This window comes from Eschrichtius robustus, chromosome 19 (genome assembly GCF_028021215.1).
Source record: "Eschrichtius robustus isolate mEscRob2 chromosome 19, mEscRob2.pri, whole genome shotgun sequence".
NCBI lineage: Eukaryota > Metazoa > Chordata > Mammalia > Artiodactyla > Eschrichtiidae > Eschrichtius > Eschrichtius robustus.
In genome coordinates this window covers 14,133,197-14,152,239 of record NC_090842.1, presented here as the reverse complement: position 1 = coordinate 14,152,239, position 19,043 = coordinate 14,133,197, and the positions used below count along the sequence as shown (strand labels likewise).

Here is a 19,043-nt window from a genome sequence, read left to right as displayed (position 1 = left end):
CCCTGGTGAGGCACCGCCCTGCTTGCCGTTGATGCCAGGGGAGGAGCAGGAGGAGATGGGTGCTGTGCAAGGGGAGACAGCCTCTAAAGGTACAAGACTTTTTAGATTGTGGGGTCTCCCCTGGGGGCCTCTCACATCTATGTATGAATGTCGCAGAGGCAGCCGAGAACTGAACCTTGTGTCTAGAAGTTGGAAACTGCTCCGTCCTGGAGACCAGGATTACACCCCAAATGTGGCGGGTGGCCTGGGGTCACCTCTGCAGAAGGCTCTGCCCTGTGGCCTGGTGGTGGGCTGGGCCGTGGCCGGCACCCCCAGGAGTGTGGCCTGGAGGGCACCGTTGGACCCTTGCACAGGTCGACATCGAGGCCTGGCCAGCCCCGGAGCCCTGGGGCACACACCGCACAGACGGCACCCTGGGGACCAGAGAGGAGTGGTCATGGGAGAGCTGACTCCTGGGCCTTGACTCCGGCTTCCTTCCTGCACTTGCCCCCACCCACTGCCTGTCTGTGCTCTCATCGGCCCATGTCCTTTGCAGAACCCTCTTAGTACTGTTAGAGCCACAGTCTTGGCAGCTCTCACCAGCCCGTTGCCCTCTGCAGACCCCTCCCCACCCCCTGGAGGCAGCTCTCCATCTCCAACCACAGCTCAGCACGGAGGTCCTTGTCCCTCATCCTCTGCTTTTCTCCCCCAGGTTATTCTGAAGGATCTGGAGGTATTGGCAGAAATTGCTTCCTCCCCCGCAGGCCAGATGGATGACCCAGGCCCCCTCGATGGCCCTGACCTCCGGGTCAGCCATTCAGAGCTCCAGGTGCCCACCCCTGGCAGAGCTGGCCTACTGAAGACTCCTGGTGAGTCCTCCCCGGAGGGTTGCAGCCTCGGGGACCCTGGGAATGGCAGTGCTCAGTCTTGTCCTGGACCGGCTGGCCTTTGGGCTGTCCCTCTTTCCGCACCCTCCTGCCTCACACTACAGCAGCCCTCCACCCCTGTAAGAGACCTTCACAGCCCTTTTTCCTCATCTCCCTGCAAGTCTCGGGCTTTTGAGCCGTTGGCTAAACATAAAACCATCCGGGTCAGCTGACTGTCTCTTTCCCTGCGGTGGCGTCTCCCAGTCAGGAATCAAGGTGCTTCGGAGTCTTGGGTCTCACAGGTGGAAGACTAGGCAGCCGTTTCCTTCCTCGTCGAGAAGCTAAAAATAACATGGCAGGCAGCGCAGGCTGGAGAGCAGATAATTCAAACAGGATGTTTCCGGGCAGTCCTTCAACGTGAAGGTGGCCGTGGCGCTCCTGGTGCTCACCCCTCAGGGTCCTTCCAGACAGCAGGTGGCTCTTCTCCCTGCGCCTGTGTGACTCCCAGGTCCTCCCTCCCAGGCAGACGCCTCTTCCCTCCAGTGACACGATCCTGGAAAATGCCCAGGGATGCGACTTGGAAGGAAAGTACCCAGCGAATCTTGGGCATTTGCCTGGGGTGTCTCTTTGTCCCCTGAGAAGCTCTTGACATCTAGATACAAGGTCCTAGACCTCCTTTGATGCAGAAGCCAAGAGTCAAATAGATCTGGGGCCTTTCAGTGGCAGCTTCCCTCCTGCAGCCCCACCACGCTGGTCCCAGAAGGCGTCCCGGTACTCGGCCCTGAGGACACCTGCTTAGTGGAATTGGAGGTGACCCCAGGGCTGCCATTCAATCACAGAACACCCATGCATTGAAGACATCTGCCTGATGACACTTGAATTCAAGCCCCTGCAGTGGGGTGTCACATAGGACCCCAGGCTTCAGGCTACCGCCATTGTGCACACTCTTGGGCCTGCAGCTGGTCCCAAGTTTCCAGCTGTTTCTGACCAAAGCAAGGAAGGAGTAAGGGGCTCTAGCGGCAGCCCAGCTTCCTTCTCTCGTTTCACAGGACACGGTGGTTTCCCTGCCTGTGAGCCGTTTCCTCTGGGCGGTCAGAGGCCATGGCTGGGAGGCTCCCACGTCCTGACCAGGAGACCCCTCGGGAGGAGATCCCTACCCTTTGTCCCACAGCTCAGGAGTCCATTCTCCATCCTGTGTCCCCAAGTCAGCACTTGGGCGTCAGCCTGAAGTCTCTGGATGGGCGGCAGGAGTGCCAGAGGTTGAGTGTGAGGCCACGCCTCGCCGCAGGGGTGGGAGCCTTGATGAGGGGGAAGAGCAGCAGCTGAGGGAGGGGTTCCCGCCGGTGAGGCCAGGCCCCCAGATCTCCCTGCCCGGGAAGCAGTTATCACTCATCCTCGGGGAGAAGCTGAGGCAGCATAGCCTCGGGCAGGGGACACCTTGTTCTCCCGGGACTGTCTGTGATCTGTCCCTCCATCTGTAAGGTATCTTCTCTCTTCCTCCCCGGCACAGAGAAGCCGATGGCTGTGAACCGCTTACTGGCTAGTGGAGGGATGGGCCAGGTCTGTGTTGGAGAGGGCCTGGTCCAGGGAGTTCCGGCAGCAAGCCCTCCGCTGCTTGGGAGCAGGGGCTGAAAGGGACTTGGAGGGCTAAGAGGTTGAACCCCAGCTCCTGGCCCTGTCAAGACAGGTGGGCCACTAGGGAGCCTGAGGTGGCGAAGACTTGCCCCAGCTCACAAGGCTGTCAGACCAGCTCACAAGGCTGTCAGACCGGCTCACATCAGCCAGGGCCTCACCCCGAATTCATAGAAAACAAAACAGCCGAGTATGCCAGATGGGAAGAAATTCCATCCTGGAAAGAGCACCAGGGAAGTGCCTGAAGCACTTCCTTGGTAATGCGTCCCTCCTTCAAGGATACACAGCGCCAAGTGCCTGAAGCACTTCCTTGGTAATGCTTCCCTACTTCAAGGATACACAGCGCCATGGGTCCCGAGCTCTTAGCCCGAGACCCATGTGTGCCCTGCAGGGAGTGTGGGAACCACACGTGCGTGCTGTCCACAGCTGACCCCAGATCTGTCAGACGGGTCCATGGTTTTAAAAGGTCAAGCTCAAGGCGGTAATAGAAGAGCACGGGAAGCCAGAGCTGTACCCTGTCCCCTCTCCCGCCTCAGCCACCGTGGGGAGGGCACACGCCAGGCCCTAAAGGCCCCAGATCTGTTAGGATGGTAGGGGTGGCTGTGTGAGTCAGAAAGCGCGCAGGAAGTGCACTCATTCCTCCCGGCTGCTCTTTCTCCCATCGCTTCGCAGGCGTGCGAGGGGGTCGTTCTGTCTGTTTCCGTCTGGCTGTGCACAGAGGCTGCGAGGCCAGCCCCTCTTCCTGTTTGGACGCTGCCTTCCTCTGCTCTCCAGGGCGCAGCTCTGAGAACTTGCAGAGTGCAGAGCTGTGTCCCTTTAAGGTCGTTTGCCACCTTACCACCACCCCACCCTCCCCGTCCCTGTAAAGGCACTTTGGAAAGCCAGGGAGGTGGGGAGCCTAGCAAAGACGAAACCAGTGGTGTTTGTAGGGAGCTAAGTGGCCCTGCCTTCCTGTCAGGTCTGTAAACTCGGGTGGTGCAGATTGAACACAGCAGGAGCGGTGGGGACGCCAGCCCATCACACGCCTGGATAGTTGCTGTGCTGGCCTAAAAGCGCCACAGCAGTGGTCCCCAGGGCCACAGGCAGGGTTGTCCACAGGGGATTTTGCTCTCGCCTGGCCTAGCATGAACATCTCTGGCTCCAGCACAGAGCGGTAGGGGCAGAGGCGATGGTCTCCCTCCCCCTCACCACCACCCCGGCCTGTCCCCCTTCACTCCTGACCTTGGCAGAGCCCCGGGGCTGGGGAGAGGGCCACCTCTGGGGCAGTCAGGAGGGGAGCTGGCTGGGTGGGCGGCCCCGAGGGAAGCCTGTGGAGGGCTCCCTGTCTCCCTAACTTGTGTTTTGGTGAAATGACACGAAAACGACCGGTTGGGTCCCCTGTGACTTGGCAACTTTTGTGCCTTCTCTGTCTGGCTCCACATGGCTGGGGCCCTGCCAGGCTCTGGGGAGAGGGGATGGTGAACCCCCTGGAGCAGGCGTGCAGTGGGGAGGCCCAGCAGGAGCAGGAGGGCTCTGGGATGAGTCCGTCATTGGAGACGGGCCTGGACATCCTGCTGCACGAGAGGGAGGCCCCTGGGCCCCGCACCGCAGCAGTGTGGCGATCTGGGACCACAGGTCACCCCGGGACTGATGTTTGCCCCCAAAACCCAGTCTTCCTGACCTTCCCTTCCGGCCACAGGGCCCATTCTTGGGATAAAGCAGCTCGTGTCAGTGTGCCCTGCAGGGCTCTCTGGTCCCAAGCTCTAAACACATGGGCAAAAATGAACGTTCTGATTCAGTTTCGTTGCTTATAGCCTGGCCTGGTGTGACCAAGTGCAGAAATAAATTCTAGAAGAAGCCCAGGAAGCCATCCCTGGTAGTTTTGCCAGTAATAGCGGTGACTGTCATATGCTGAGCTCTTGTTTAGGACTGGGCACAGTTCTAAGCACTTCTCACGTCAGCTCACTGAACCCTCCCCGTGGATCAGCCCTTGACCCTTATGCCATCTCTGAGGAGAGCACTGCTGTCATTCCCACCTGGGCTGGGGGATCATGGCAGCGGTGGTGCCGGCCCAGGAGCCTGGCCTGAGAGCCTGCTCTCTTCACCTTCATACTCAGAAGACGGCAGCACACGTGAACCCCACCCTGTCCAGCAGTGGTGGTCCAGCTTCCTCCTCTGCGTGCTGGGCTATGGCCTCAGCCTGGCAGTTTTTTTGGGGGGGTATCCCTCCTCTTCACAGTGACTTCAGGGACCCCATTCCAGCCTTAAGCCACCTCAGCAGCTCATTTCCTGCCCTTCTGCTGCCTCCCCCCTGGCCTGCCCTCTACTTCCTCCGGCCACACCAGACCATTTCCCAGCCCCCAGAAAGCCGTGCCAGCTGCCCTCTGAGCTTTAAACGCCCTTCTTCCCACACACCCTTTTCGGGCAGCGTAAAAGCACACAGGTGCTGGGGTCGAAAAGATCTAGGTTCACAACCCAGCTCTGCCCTGCCTGTCTTGTGACCTTGGGCAAGTGTCCTGCCTCGGTGCCACCTCTCCCTCCTCTGTAAATCGGGTGATGGGCCGCTGGGGGGCTCTGTGAGCGCTTGCATGGAAGGGGGTAAGATAAATGCCCTGTATGTGTAAAGTGCTGCCTTTGTTCCCATCCTTCTATGTTACAAGAGCTTACGCGTGCTCCAGGCCAGCTCAGGTGGCTTCTCTTCCATGCAGCTTTCCAGGCTATCCCAGGCCAGACTCCTCTCTCCCGCTTTGTTCCTTCCACCAGTCACACTGTGGGGTTTGCATCTGTTTCCCTCCTGGCCGTGACCTCTTAGACCCCTGAAAGTGCAGGTTATGGCAGCCTCAGCATTGCCTAGAGCTCATCAGAAATGCAGACACTGAGGCCCGCCCCGGAGTCAGAATCGCATTTTATCAGGATTGCTGGGTGACTTGTGTGCGCCTCAGTTTGAGAAGCACCAGCTTATACCGCAGGGGCCTGCTGTACTCACCTCTGACCCCCCCAGCGTCAGGTGCCCAGTAAGGGTCAGCACCCCTCCTTCAGAGTTTCTTAAATTGACAGAAGGAGCGGGTACCAGGACCGATCACCTAGTCCCCATTGTCGGGTCTGAGGCTCCCCTAGCACATCTGCCCAGGCCTTCACTTGTCCCCAGATGGAGAACCTGGCCCCCTCCAACCCAGGGCCCTTCCTGGTCTCTCCAGCGCCCCCTTGGCCCCAGCCCCTGCTCTCCCAGCAGGAGCAGCGCGGCCCCTCTCCACCGCCACGGTCAGCTGGAAGGTCCTCCCAGGCCCTGCCCTGGCCCATTAGCTTATCTCTTGCTCCGAACCAGGCAACTGGAAAGCCTCCTGGATTTGGGTGACTGCCCGGGGCAGAGGACTCCCTGGCTTTTCCGCAGAAAAGAAAGTTTCTGCCTTTTGGATTGGGTCCCAAGGGTGCCGTTGCTGCAGCATCTTAACCACCCTTTTGTCCACACAGCCATAGGGTTTGGGCCCTCTGACTCGGGGGACTCCACACCCCCTGAGACCCTGCTTCCCAAGTGGCCGAGGCCTCCCTGTCTCCCGGCCCCTCTGCCCTGTGTGTGGGCTCTCCCTTCCCTGCTCGTCCCCCTCGGGTCCACACCAGCCTCCCAGTCACGCAGCCCGCTCCTCAGCACTTCCGGTGCCAGGTACGGCGTCGCGCTCCTCATCCCCGCGAGGTCCACAGATAGGAACCGGCCCAGAGAAGGTGTCACATCCCCAGGAGTGCCCTGCCAGTCGGCCACAGGACCTGCATCTGAGCCGGGTCCCCGGCCCTCCCCCCTCCTCTCAGGGCAGCGGATCCAGATGCCCACTGGAGGGGCTGGCCAGGCACACGGCCCCAGCCCTCGGGGGAGGTAGCTGGGAGGGCTGGGAGCGGAGCGGGGACCCTGCTGGGCCCGGGCTGGGCGCCTGATGTTTTCGCATCTGGTTTTGTTGAACTGTAACTCGCGTTGTGTGTTGAGGCCAGAGCTATTTTTATCCTGACATGTGAGGCTCCTTCACGTCATAGCCGCAAAGCTCAATCCAAAACATCCCAGGGAAGGCTGTTTGTAAGACGTTCTGCAGATTCTCATGTCGCCACATCAGGTTTCACTTAGTAGCATCTGCAGGGCTGGCTCCCTGGCCGCCCACCCCCCGGCCTGGTCTCGTATACGGGGTGCTCCCAGCAGTATCTGTTGGCCCCTCGGCCAGCTGGTGGTCACGTGGACGTCCTGCCAGAGCCCACTCCTCCAAACCAGAAATGCCAGGCAGGCGGCACTGGACTGGTCCTCGGCAGGAGTAGGGAATGGAAATCCCGCTCTTCTCGGCCCCTCAAAGGGCGCCTGCCTCCTGAGACCCGTGTCCAGGTTGCTCCCAGCCCTCTCCTCACTTCCCCACCTCCTGGGCCCCCGGCCAGAACACCTCCCCGACCGTGCGCGGCGGGCCTGGAAGACCGTGCTATCAGCAGTGTCTCCTGGGTCAAAGCCTGCCAGCCCTGTCGTCCCAGCAGATCCCCACGTTGGAGGGCGGGCCCTGACTCCGGGTGCCGGGCCCCTATCCGGCTCTTCCCTGTCCTAATGTGCCGGCAGCATCCAGCCCCGGGCCCCACCCGAGGGGGAGCTGAGCTGAGTAGGCTTTTATCGGCTGCTGAGAAAGGAGGCCGATTCCCAGCCGAGCTTGTCAAGCACGCAGACGGGCGAGAGGCAGAGGCGGCCGGTGGAGGCGCTGTGAGCTCCCCACGGGGAGGAGCAGACTGCGGCTGGGCAGAGATTAGTTCAGTTGGGAGAGGCCCATCATTCCCTGTAGTAACACTCCTGGAGCGGGTTTGTTCTCTCTCCACCCCATCTCCTCCTCCCGTGCCTGCAGCCTTGCCTGGAAACATCTCACAGGTTCTACCTCAAGCCAGCTGGGCCAGAAGGGCTGGTGAGTCAGAAAAGTGGCCAGTGGGGCCAGTGGGAAACTGAGTCTGGGAGGGACCGAATAGGCCCTCACCCCGTCCGTGGTGAGCACTGAGATGTGCCCCCTCCTTGCCCGGCCCACCTGGCCAGTGTTGCCCTACCCCCGCGAGCTTCCCAAGGCTCCCCGCCCTCTTCTGCAGAGGCTTCTCTCAAGGGCAGTGGCCCTGACCAGAGCCCATTCTGGCTGGCGGGAGCCTGAAGGGCCCCCGGCCTCGGGCAGCTCCCCCGAAGCCCCCATCCTCCTAGTCTCAGCCTCAGGAAGGCACCCGGCGCCCCCTTCGGTTGCACCCGGCCTCCTGCGCTTCACAGTCCTTAAACCGAGCAGCGGAAGCTTTCTCAGTGACCACCGCACTGTGAGAATGGGAGGCACTCGACATGGCTTCTCCCAGATGTGGCTCTGCCCCCTCCTACCTCCTAAGGGCCTCAGCTCCAGGGGCCGCCATGCGGGCCTGGACGTGGAGAGTCGATTGTGGGGCCCAAAGGGGGCTGTGGCTAAGGAGAGCGGCGACATGTGCAGAGCAGCCCCAGGCCTTCTCTTCTGCGGGTCTGTCAGCTGAGGGGTGGCCAGATCTCCCTCCCTGAATGTGGGGGGTGGGGGAGGGATCCCAGGCGATCCCCTCTCCTCACAGCCTCCCTGTCCCCCAGCAGAGGACTGTGAGCTCGTCCCAGATCTGACATTCCAGACTATCCCCAGCCCTCAGTCGTCCAGTCCGAGACTCGGAGAACGGGAACCATTTGCCTCATGCAGTGCTCTGCGTTATGGCACGTTTGCCAGGGATAGCAGCCCCGGTTTATCGAGATCAGACTATGTAGGAAGCCCCAGGCCAGGTACGTTACATGTTTGTCTCGTTTAATGAGGGCTCTTATTGCCCCCACTTTACAGATGAGAAAACTGAGGCTTAGAGAGGGTAAGAGACTTGCAATTCTGGAGTTGCACAGCTAGTAAGCGGTTGAGAGGAGATCTGATCTGAACCCAGGTCTGATGGACTCCCAAGCCAAGCTCTAAAACACCATGTTTGATGCTTCCCACTGCCTCTGTAGGGACAGAACCACCCAGCACCTCTCCCCAGTGCCTGCCCAAGACACCCAGTCCCTGGAGACTGGAGACTTGTGGCCCCAGGTGGGGAGGATTTCTTTATGGTCGGTCCCCGTTTTGGTCCCTTTGTCCTTTGGAACCTAAGCCTGGAAATGGGGTGGGACAGAGGTGTACATACAGAAACTAGAAGGGGACAGGGACCTAAGGAGTCATCGTGAACGAGCACCCAAGAGAAGGCTGCAGGGAGCTGGGCTCCAGTCCACACACACCTCCACTGGGGGGCGCGGGGGGAGCCTCTGCCCTCCAGCCAGGCCACCGTGGGGGCGGCAGAATACACGTCCTCAAGTGTGGGGATGGGGACAAGGGGCTGAGAGGCAGCCAGGCTGCCTCAGCAGCTGTATCTGCAGCCACCTCTTTGGAGATCAGCCCCAGCTGGGCCTGGGGTAACTCGATCTGTGAGAATGTGACACTTGATTCTGCAAACAGCCCCTCTGGGCAGGGAGCAGAGACTGTTTGCCATTCCAGAGTCACTCAGGACTGCCTGGGCCAGGCTCTTCTGGACAGGGACCCAGAACAACACACTGCAAACAACAACAAATTCAATGAGGCCTGTCCTTGAACTGGCTGCTCACCCTGTGCACGGTTCACAGGAGCTGTAGAAGAGGCTCAGGAGAGAGGACAGTATTTTGAAGGTGTGGTTCCTGGTAAGGAATCCTCATAGAGTAATTCACAGCCAGGAAAAACAAAACAGGAAACACCTTTTCCAGTTCCCAATCACTTCCCCGTAAGGACCACGCGAGGACGTAAGGAAGACTGAGTTCAGCAAAACGACAGAACTCCTGGGAGAAGGTTTTACTGCTGCTTCCTGGCATCTGATGAAGTCAGCCTGTAGGGGCTCCTCTGTAAGGCTCACTTGTAGTGCTCTGGACGACGGTTCCACACGTTCCTGTTTTGTGCTTTAGGCTGACGCTTCTGGGAGCTGATACTCCTTGCACAGCCAAGCTTGATTCCCAGAGACCCCCCCCCCACGCTGCCTGTTTCACTAAATCGTACGCTTTAAAAGGGTGAACTTTATGGTATATGAATTATATCTAAGTTAAACGGCTATTTTTTTAAAAAAATCAGATGTCCTGTTAATGCCTCAGGCAGATGGAACGAGGAGTCCTAACATCACTGACACCTCTTTCCAGCAGTGCTGTTGAGGTCATCATGTGTCAGAAAGGAAGGACGGGGGGAGATCCCAAGGGGTGTATGAACACACTACATTGGGATCATCCAGGCACTGTGTCAGCCCCGCCCTCGTCCCCTCCGCGCCGGAGGCCTTACAGAGGGGACCATGTGCAGGGCTGGGGCTGGGACGGGGTTGCAGGCACAGTGGGGTGAGGGCTGTATCTGGCTTTCAGTGTGTTTTCAGCTGGTACACGTAAGAGGGAGACCTCGAGTGTGCTTCTGGTTGTAAGGCCAGCTCAGGGTCTTCAAAGTACTACTCTAAAAGAGCGTCTTTGCCTGAAGATGAGGAAGACTCTCTGATTTCAAAACATTGGGTGCAGATGGAAACGCTCGGTTACATTTTGTCGGTGTGTGCTGTCTTCACCCTGGTGGCTGTGTGCATAACTGACTTATTCTTAAGCAGCGGCGGGAAGGAAGTATGGCTTCTGCCTTGCAGGATCTATCGGCTTCATGGACCATTGAGGTTGTGTGTCTGCCTTCTCTCTTTCTTCTCTTTGACTTGCCATTTGCTCTTAACCAGTCAAACAAAGCCCAAGTGTATTTTATCTATTAGGATAATGAGTAAAAAAAAAAAAAATTTTTTTTCCAAAAATTTCTGGCACCTAGCAGCAGGTCTCACACGTAGGAGAGGTGTTCACTAAGTGATGGGGGGTCGGCTGGAGGGGTGGACAGGGAAGTGGGTGCTTTTTGCAGTAAGCAGAGTTGTATCAGCTTGTGCACACTTGTTTGGTCCTGGCTTTTTTGCTGCCAACGTGGCCCTTGATTGAAGGTGTTCCCTCATCCTGTTACATTATCATTATCATTTATAAGTTATCATTTATAAGTCTGCAGGTTTGTGAATTGCAGTGCCCCTGAGGTCCATTTTTCAACTCGCTCTATTGCGAGCTGGCCGCAAAAGCGCAGGATTGCTTGAGGCAATTGCAGAGACTCTTCCCCCACCGTTTTGGCGTTGATAATTGTTTATATTCTGTGGACACGTAGAATAAATCCCGGCTCTGTCCCTTTCTCTACAGGTACCAAAGGCTTGGAGTGTTCTCCTTCGACTCCGACCATGAACTCCTACTTTTACAAGTTCATGATCAACCTTCTCAAGAGGTTCAGCAGTGAACGGAAGCTTCTGGAGGTCAGAGGCGGCTTCATCATCAGGTTAGACTCCGCGTACCTTCTGTGCTCCCACAGCCTCGGCTTTTCATTCTCATACCATGCAAGGGGTCAAGGCAACCATTTTCTCTTCCACTCCTCTCTCCTCCTTTCCCTGACCTTTGAGCTCTTAAAAGAGACAAAGAAGGTTCCCCCTTCACGCCAGGTTGCTGGTGCTACTGACGTGGGTTAGGTCGATGGCACCATTTTTCGAACAAATGAATTCGTCTTTCACTTGTTGAGACAGCTCTCCTTGAGGCTGAATATCCTCTCATGGGACACTCTTGTGGGAGTCTTCAGGGAGAAAAGGAGGTGAGCCAGACAGAGCGTGAACCGGGCTGCGCCGGGTGCCCAGCTGTCGGCACACCGTCTGGCCACGGCCGGTGGCAGCAGTGGCTCTGGCGGAGCCAGGTTCTTGTGCTGTGTGAGCCCAGCCCCGGACGGTCCCAGGGCACCAGCCCCGGTCCCTGGAGGCCTCCAGAACTGTCACCACCAGCAGTCTGGCCGGGTCCGGCCCTTTGCCTCTTGCTTGGCTCCAAGGAGCAGGGTCACCAGGAGAGTGACCTTCAGGCCAACAGAAATCTAGAGGGGGCACAGATTCCTTCAGGCTCCCCACAAAGCCAGGCAGAGGAGTTTCCCAGAGTAGTCTGAGTGACCCTAGATACTCTACAGCAGTGGTTCTTGGCCCTGGCTGCACGTTAGGTCACCAAGGAGGCTTGAAAAAGAAGGTGATGGCTGGCCTCCACCCTGACCAGTGAAATCAGAACCTCTGGGGCGACGGAGGTTAGTAAAGCCATCCAGGGTGTTCAGGGAGCAGACTAGACTAATGTCCCAGGAGTTGGGGGACTCCTGATCAGGGCCATCTGGGGGTCAGGGAGTTGAAGGAGAATTCCAGGCGGGGGGTCCACCCTGCACAGAGGCTTCAAGGCAGGAAGGAGGTTGGAGAGTTCATTTTGCTGTAAACCAGAAGGCGAGGGAGGGGGGAGGGGCTCAGCCGTGTGAGCTGGACTAAGGACTGGGGCCCTTACCCAGAGGTCAGCGGGAAGCCGCTGAATGGGCTTGAGCAGGGGGATGGTGTGACCAGATTGCTGCTTTTTTTTTTGGTTATATATAAATTTATTTATGTATTAATTTCTATTTTTGGCGGCGGCGGGTCTTCGTTGCGGTGCGCGGGCTTCTCATTGCAGTGGCTTCTCTTGCTGCAGAGCACGGGCTCTAGGCGCGTGGGCTTCAGTAGTTGTGGCTCGCAGGCTCTAGAGTGCAGCCTCAGTAGTTGTGGTGCACGGGCTTAGTTGCTCCGCGGCATGTGGGATCTTCCTGGACCAGGGCTTGAACCTGTGTCCCCTGCGTTGGCAGGCGGATTCTCAACCACTCCGCCACCAGGGAAGCCCCAGATTGCTGTTTTTACAGATTACTGTGCTGCTGGGAGAGAATGGGTGGATGTGTGGGAGACCAGGTGGGAGGCTGTTGTCCAAGGTGGCAGCTTGGTAGGGGGATGGGAAGAAGCAGTGCAGTGCGATGCAAGAATCAGTAAGAAGTATGTTGATTGGTGATGAATTGCCTGAGGGAGGGAGGGAGGAGAGAGGGAGCTGGGGGGGACGGCCAAGACTGTGGTGTGAGCGGCAGGGTAGATAGTGGTAGCTGTCCCTGAGGTGGGAGCCCCGGAAGAGGAGCAGGGAGGGAAGGGTTTTAAATAGCTTTGGGAACGTCAAAGGAGAGACACTGAAGACATTGCTATGTCTGCCTCTCAAAGGAGGGATCTAGGCCCACGATACAGATCTGGAGGTTGATGGCAGTCATTCATTCATTCACTCTCTTATCCATTCATTCAACAGATATTTACTGAACACTCTGCGGGGTTCCATTCTAGATAATTCTACCTTGTGGATTTCACTCCTAGGGACTAAGAATGGTCAGTGGTCAGAGCGAAGGAAGGCCGCCCGGAGCCGGGCCCTTCGGAGTTCCAGTGTGTAATGGTTGGGTCTGGAGGAGCTGTGAGAGGAGGCTGAGAAGAGGGGCCCAAGAGGTAGAAAGAAGCAGAGGAAAGAGGGGGATGGCAGGAGGCAGCGAGGGGAGAGGAGGCCGGAAGAGGGCCGGCTGGAAGGCGTGGGGGAGCCTGCTGAGCACGGGGTGAGCTGAAGGAGTGGGAGACAAGGAAATGGGGGGAGCAGGCCCAGGGCTTGCCTGTGTGGCGCCGGCGGGTGGAGGAGCCACGGGGCCCCGGCTCCAGGCAGAGGGTGGCATTGAGGCCGCCTGGGGAACGGGCTGAAGGGTAGAGTCTCAGGAGGGGACAGCCCTGCCTGGCCAGAAGGACAAACAGCAGGACCACAAGTCCCTGCCCATCGGGAGGAAGGGGCTTCCGATGGTCTAGACCACCCAAAGGCGTCCCGGTGGTGGTGGGGTGGTGTCACCACCCTCTGCCTTCCTGCGCTCTCACAGAGCAGGGTTTCTCAGCGTCGGCCCTGTTGGCGTTTGGGGCCGGACGATTCTTTGTGGCAGCGGCTGTCCTGCGCGTGTAGGGTGTGAAGCGGCATCTCCAGCCTCGACCCGCTGGATGCCAGTAGCACCGTCACCCACCCAACTGGGACAGTCAAAAACGTCTCCAGACGATGCCAAAGGTCCCCTGGGGGGCACAATCATCCCGGCTGACAGCCACGGTTACAGAGCGACAGAAATGGATTCTTATCGTCACTTGCCAAAAGAGGAAGGTTTCTTTCGCATCAAGTTGGACGGTTGGGGATTGAAGAGACCCCCTACCAGGAAAACGACGGACTCTTCCCACACGAGTGACGGTTAGCTCCGTGCGGCTTTCCAGATTGTAGAGGTGTCAGCTCTTTTGATGAGCCCTCCTTGCCTGGAAGACTTTTAGGAAACCAGTGGAGAGAAAGGCCTTTGAGAAAGGAATTTGTAGCTAGTTTCCTCTCTGGAGAACTGGGCTGTACTGGGTTTTTCCATCCTCTGTCAGCCTCACGTGCCCTGTCAGGGGCCTGGGGAGAGGGCGCTCGGGGAGTCGGCACTATCCCCAGATGGCACCAGGCAGAAGTGCGGGCAGCGTGCGCGCGCATGGGTGTGTGTGAGCGTGTGCGTGGGCGCTCCCTCCGCCCGCGAGGGCCGAGGCTCCGTGGAGCTGCTGCCACGTTCCCATTCACAGCCTCTAGGACAGTGAGGCTTCGCTTGCTCTGCAGTGTCTCCCAGGCATCCTAGGCTGATGAGAATCCTCATGTTGCAGGAGGGAAATGAGAGGAAGCCGCGTGCCTGCCTGGCTCGGTTGGAGCTGGGCTGCAGACCGCTGCACTCTGCTAATTTTGCAGCTGCCCCTCTGTCCCTTCTGTGAGAGCGTGCCGAGCCAGGTGCCTTGAGGAGCCCTGCGCAGCCTGCAGACCAGGACCGCCTGGCGCCCAGCTCCTCAGAGGGTCCTCCCTGCTCGTCCTTCTGGGGCTCAGTATCCAGCATGGCAGTCGCTCTCTGTTCCAGGGCTCACACTCCCCATGCACCACACTGGGGCCTCAGTGGGCATGGCGCCTGGCCTCCAGGGCACGCCTCACTCCCACCCCGCACGGGCCGCAGAGGTCTCCTAGCCCTGGGCAAAGAACCCAGTGGGCTGGACAGAAGGAACCTGTGACTGGGCCCCTCACATTTGTTGTCCCTGCTGGTCCTTCGCTTCTTTAGTCCAGCCTGCCGTTCCCCCTGAAGCAGCACCAGCCCCTGTCATTTCGAGCTACAGCTTCCTCTGGGCCACACCAGCTCTGTGGGGCGGCTACCTGCTAAGCCAGCGAGCCACGCCACCCAGCCTGGGTTCTCAGGGTGAGCACAGCCCAGCATCCGATGTGGAGGAGCCCTTGAAGACGTGTTCCTTCCTCCTTCCCGTGGCCAGACGGGCCGAGGCCCTTCAGCAGAGGTTCACTGGGGGCCCAGCCCTCGGAGTGTCAGCCTGCCCACCTGCCTTTCGTTTCATTTCCTTATTTTCTGCTGGTGGCTTTAAAGAGGAGCATAATAGTGATACATGCAGGCTGAGAAGAAGCCACAGGCCTGATAAGAAACACGGTAAATGAAAAACTTAAAAAAAAAAAAAAAGAGAGCGAGAAGCAGGGACTTCCCTGGCGGTCCAGTGGTTAAGACTCCATGCTTCCACGGCAGGGGTCATGGGTTTAATCCCTGGTCGGGGAACTAAGCTCCCACATGCCGTGCGGCGCAGCCAAAAAAATTTTAAAAAGAAAAAAAAAAACACAGTAAATGATTCCTAACCCCCTTCTTCTGGTGTTAAGCCAGCTATAAGTTGCTCCTCTCAACCCCCAAGATTGAGCAGAGAAAGGAAAGAGATTCTTCTGGCAAACAAATGAAGAGCCATTGTTTCTGTAGTAGTGTGTTCAGCTCAGGGTCCAGGAACGGCTACTGTCTATAGAAGGACAAAGGCATCCAGAGTTCTTGAGGACAAACGTCTGGTGGGGGGTCTTGGCCTTGAGGAAGATGCATGACTCTCCTCAGGCCCCGGGGTGTTTCCCCCAACTCGGCTTTCCCAGGCTGCACCTCCGTGGGGCGTGGGAGTAGGGCCCCCAACTCCAGCCAGGCCCCTGCGTAGGTTGGACATCCTCTCTGTGTCCATGTGGCCTCGCTCTCTGGTGGGTGTAACAGTTCAGAGGCATGTTGAGTTTGGGGAAGCCAGTGACTCCAAAACCAAGCCAGACTTGCTGTGACCCACTCCGGGCCCAGGCCCTTCTCCCGGCTGCAGGGACTGAGGGAGGGAAGAGGGGGACGCGGGCAGATGCCACCCCAGCCCTGCCCACACCCACGCCCCCTCCCCAAGGCTCCACAGGAGTCGGCAGATGCCACAGGCACTCAGGAGCTGGATTAAGAGGGGAGCTTCTCGAGTCAAACAGCCTTGGGTTCGAATCCCAGTTCCTCTAGCTTTTAACTCTGTGACCTGTTTCCAAGCCCGTTTTGCTTTGACTGTAAGACGAAGATAATTGTGCCTGCCCTGTCGTTTTGCGGAGAGGGTTACATAAGACCCTGCGTGTTACAGCGCTCCGCACGGCTTGGTCCAGGGGAGCTTGCTGTTCCGCCTCATGATGCGGCCTCGGCCTCCCACAGTGGTCTGTGGGGAGGGGAAACCAGACCCGGGAGAGGGTGAAAGAATTGAACCTTCTGTGCCGAGAGCTGGCCCCTGAGCGCCAGGCCTGCTGCACCGACACCCAGGGCGCCCACCAGCGGCCTGGCCCTGGCACCGCTAAAACAACTCGGCCCCAAGTGGGTGTTCGTGTACATTTCCCTCCTCTGGCCTCTCCCCCCGCCCCCCCCCCCCCACCGCCAGTGCAGACAGAACAAGCACAGAGCTTGTTTTCCCACGAACCGTTCCACTATACTCAGTAGAAAAGGAGAGGAGGGAGAAAATGCAGCCTCTTTGATAGACTGTGATATGAACTCCAGCGTAATCCAACAGCTGTGATCTTTACAAGGCCTGCTTCTGTGCTGGGAAGGCAGCGAGGCTGAGGACGCTCACGCTGCCAGCCAGTGCGGCCCTCTGACCAGCCGTCCTTCGGCTTAATCAGCTGTGCCTTTCCCCCTCCCCTTCCTCCCTGCTGCCTTGCAAAGAGGACTTGCCAGAGAATGCTTTCTTTTCAACGAGTGACTGTGCTGTGAACTCGAGGGCTCCATCCCCATCCAGCCCTGTCCATGGTGGCCGAGCACCCTCCCCGGAAAAAGGAAGCCCCCAAGATGAGGTGCAGGTGGGGGTCCAAGTGAGAGACGGGGGAGCCGTCACGAGGCTTCTTCCACGAGACCCCGACCCAGAGAGCCCCGCGATAAGGTTTCTGGTTCCTTCCGGTCCTCCTCTTGCCTCTGACACAGACAGGCCTGGCAGCCTCTCCAGTTCAGCCAAGGCCCAGAGTCCCTAATATGTACCCCTGCTAAGCCTGCCCTCCCCTCCCCCAGTGCCCCGGCTTTGCGTGAGAGCCCTGTGTTGGGGGGCGGGCGAGTGAGGAATTGATTGACTGCTAAGGTGGGTGGTGGGGCTAGGAAGCCCCTGGACTTGTTTTTAATTGCAGGGCGGGAGGGGGGCACGGTGGCTCAAGAGAAGAAGCTCTCTTTCATGCCCTAATTGGGAAATTCCACTTTGCTGTCCTTGTCTGTTCCTTGGCGGGGGGTCAAACAGCCCCTGTGGCTAGGGCAGCGAACGCCACAGATCCTTGCCGACCCCAGCTCCGCCCCCCTCGGTCTCTGTATCCACCCGGCCTCTGGAGTTCATCTGCGTCGGGGGCACCCCCTTTCCCCTGTCTCTTTCTGCGTGCCACCTTGCATGCCAGGGGGCATCGGTTGGGTCCCCAAAAGCCCATTGTGCTGGTGCTAATGAAAGATGAATCGAGTAAAGTGGCAAGACCCAGATCCCTGTTCAAATGGCATTTTAGAAAAGCAGCTTCGCTTCTGGCCCCCAGCCTGCGGAGAGAGCTGCTGAGAGGCCCCGCTCGGCTGTCTTCCTCTCGCCCCTTTAATGGATTGCGTTCATTTGCTCAGAATAAAAACAAATTGCTGTGACAGACACGCACCAACCTAAGTCTGTCTGTGGAAACAGGCCCTGATCCCCCTCCCCAGAATGCAGGCGGATTTGGGTCTTTCATCAGTTGTAGCCGTGTTGATTGGGGTCCCCAGCTGAGGGGAAGGAGACAGAACATTGAACAGGGCTGGAGGGTTGCTTCGAGGAATTTCTTACTTCCCTCTCAGAAGAAGCTTCTCTTCCTGTCAGCTTTAAGTCAGTCTGCCCAGTTCCTTGTGTGAATCTTCTGGAGCCTTCCCCAGTCATTCTTCTCCAGGGGCTACGGTGCTTTTGTTTAGATGCAGGACAGCAAAGGGAGTGAGTGGCAGAAGCTGCTTTGCACAACCAGCTCTTGGCTCTGATCTCCGAATTGGGACAACGCTGAGTACCTGTGAATGGCAGGGCAGCCCGATCTGACATGCCAGAGAAGATTGCCTGCAAGAAAGCCCTGCCCTCAAACGTGAAGAGATGTCCCTGGGAGGTGCAAAGTGCAGGCAGCCCAGAGAGCCCAGCCCGGCCCATGTCCATTGTTCCCTAATGCATGGCAAAGTGCCAGCATCCCAGCACCTCATAGAACCATCTGTGACCCAGGGGTGGCAGGGAGGGCTGGGGGCAGCCAGTGGCTTTGCTCTCGCTCCTGCAGGCAGTCCCCCTGCTGTCCCTGTAGAGCCTACTGTCATACACACTGACGCTCCCTGCAAGAACTGATGTATTTTCTTCTGGAATATGGAAACCACATGCGATAAGCCTTGCTAGGCCAGGCTGGGATTAACTAGGTGCAGCCAGGCGGGAGGTGGGAGGAGAGGAAGTGCTGGCCAGAGGGACCCCCGTGCAGCGTGCTCTGGAAGTCTGGGGAGCTTTAGAGGGAAGTGGCCCCATGTTTCAAGGGTCCTCCTGGATCCCTTGTGGGCGGAGGGCTGCTGATGGAAGCAGGGGCTGGAAGGAGGCCAGGGATCCACTCGCTTCGAGCAGGGCTTGTGGGAGGTTAGGGGTCACAGGCGAACTGGGCACGGGGAGGCCAGGTGACCCACAGAGCCAGCCGTTTGCCCCCACGTCCAGGAGCACCTGTGGTGGGGGGAGGACTCAGGAGCCATCCCGCACCTGCTGCATGGGAGGCCTTAAAAGGCCTCCAAAGACTCATCACATGGGTGGTGGCACCTGCGGGGCCCTTTCCAGCCTCCAGTTAAAAGCACTTTCTTTGTAGTCTATACACCCGAGAAGCCTCAGCTCCCCGGCCCTGTTGCCGGGGGCTGAGAGCTTGACAGTGAATTTCTTTCTGAAGCTCTAGAGGTTATGGAATCTGCAGTTGTCTCTGGACCTGTTTATACTTTACCTAAGGATGCCAGGAAACTAGCAAAGCTTTGACCTTGGTAAGTCAGACAGCTGGGTTAATTAGCAAGTAGCTGCTGGGTATCATAATGTAGCAACTTAAAATATCGTCAGGTTTGGAATTGGCCCCTAGAGGTCACTTCCATCCTCCTGCCTCCTTGGAGTTGGGCTGCATCCGAGCCAGAAAAGATAAATGGGCGTCCTTAGCTTAAAAGTGCTTTTAAACTCCTGGAACAGCAGTTACAGAAATGTGTCCTGTTTGTCGGTCGTAGAACGTGGTTCTCAGGAAGCTCTTTACTTCATCCTTTTAACCCAACCTTTTCACCGTGGGTGCCCTGGGAGGCCCCTGTGTGGTCCTCCCCCCCTCTCTCCCCA

The 19,043-nt window shown here is 58.2% G+C and overlaps 1 protein-coding gene across 2 annotated transcripts in view; it reads left to right on the top strand.

Annotated features, from left to right (window-relative positions):
• Positions 1-19,043, top strand: part of VAC14 (VAC14 component of PIKFYVE complex) — a 98,197-nt gene that overhangs the window by 49,274 nt on the left and 29,880 nt on the right. For both annotated transcript variants that reach the window (XM_068527467.1, XM_068527468.1), the window contains exons 13-14: positions 692-848; positions 10,687-10,819. In XM_068527467.1, coding sequence (XP_068383568.1) covers positions 692-848; positions 10,687-10,819 — 290 coding nt within the window. The remainder of the gene's footprint in view (positions 1-691; positions 849-10,686; positions 10,820-19,043) is intronic.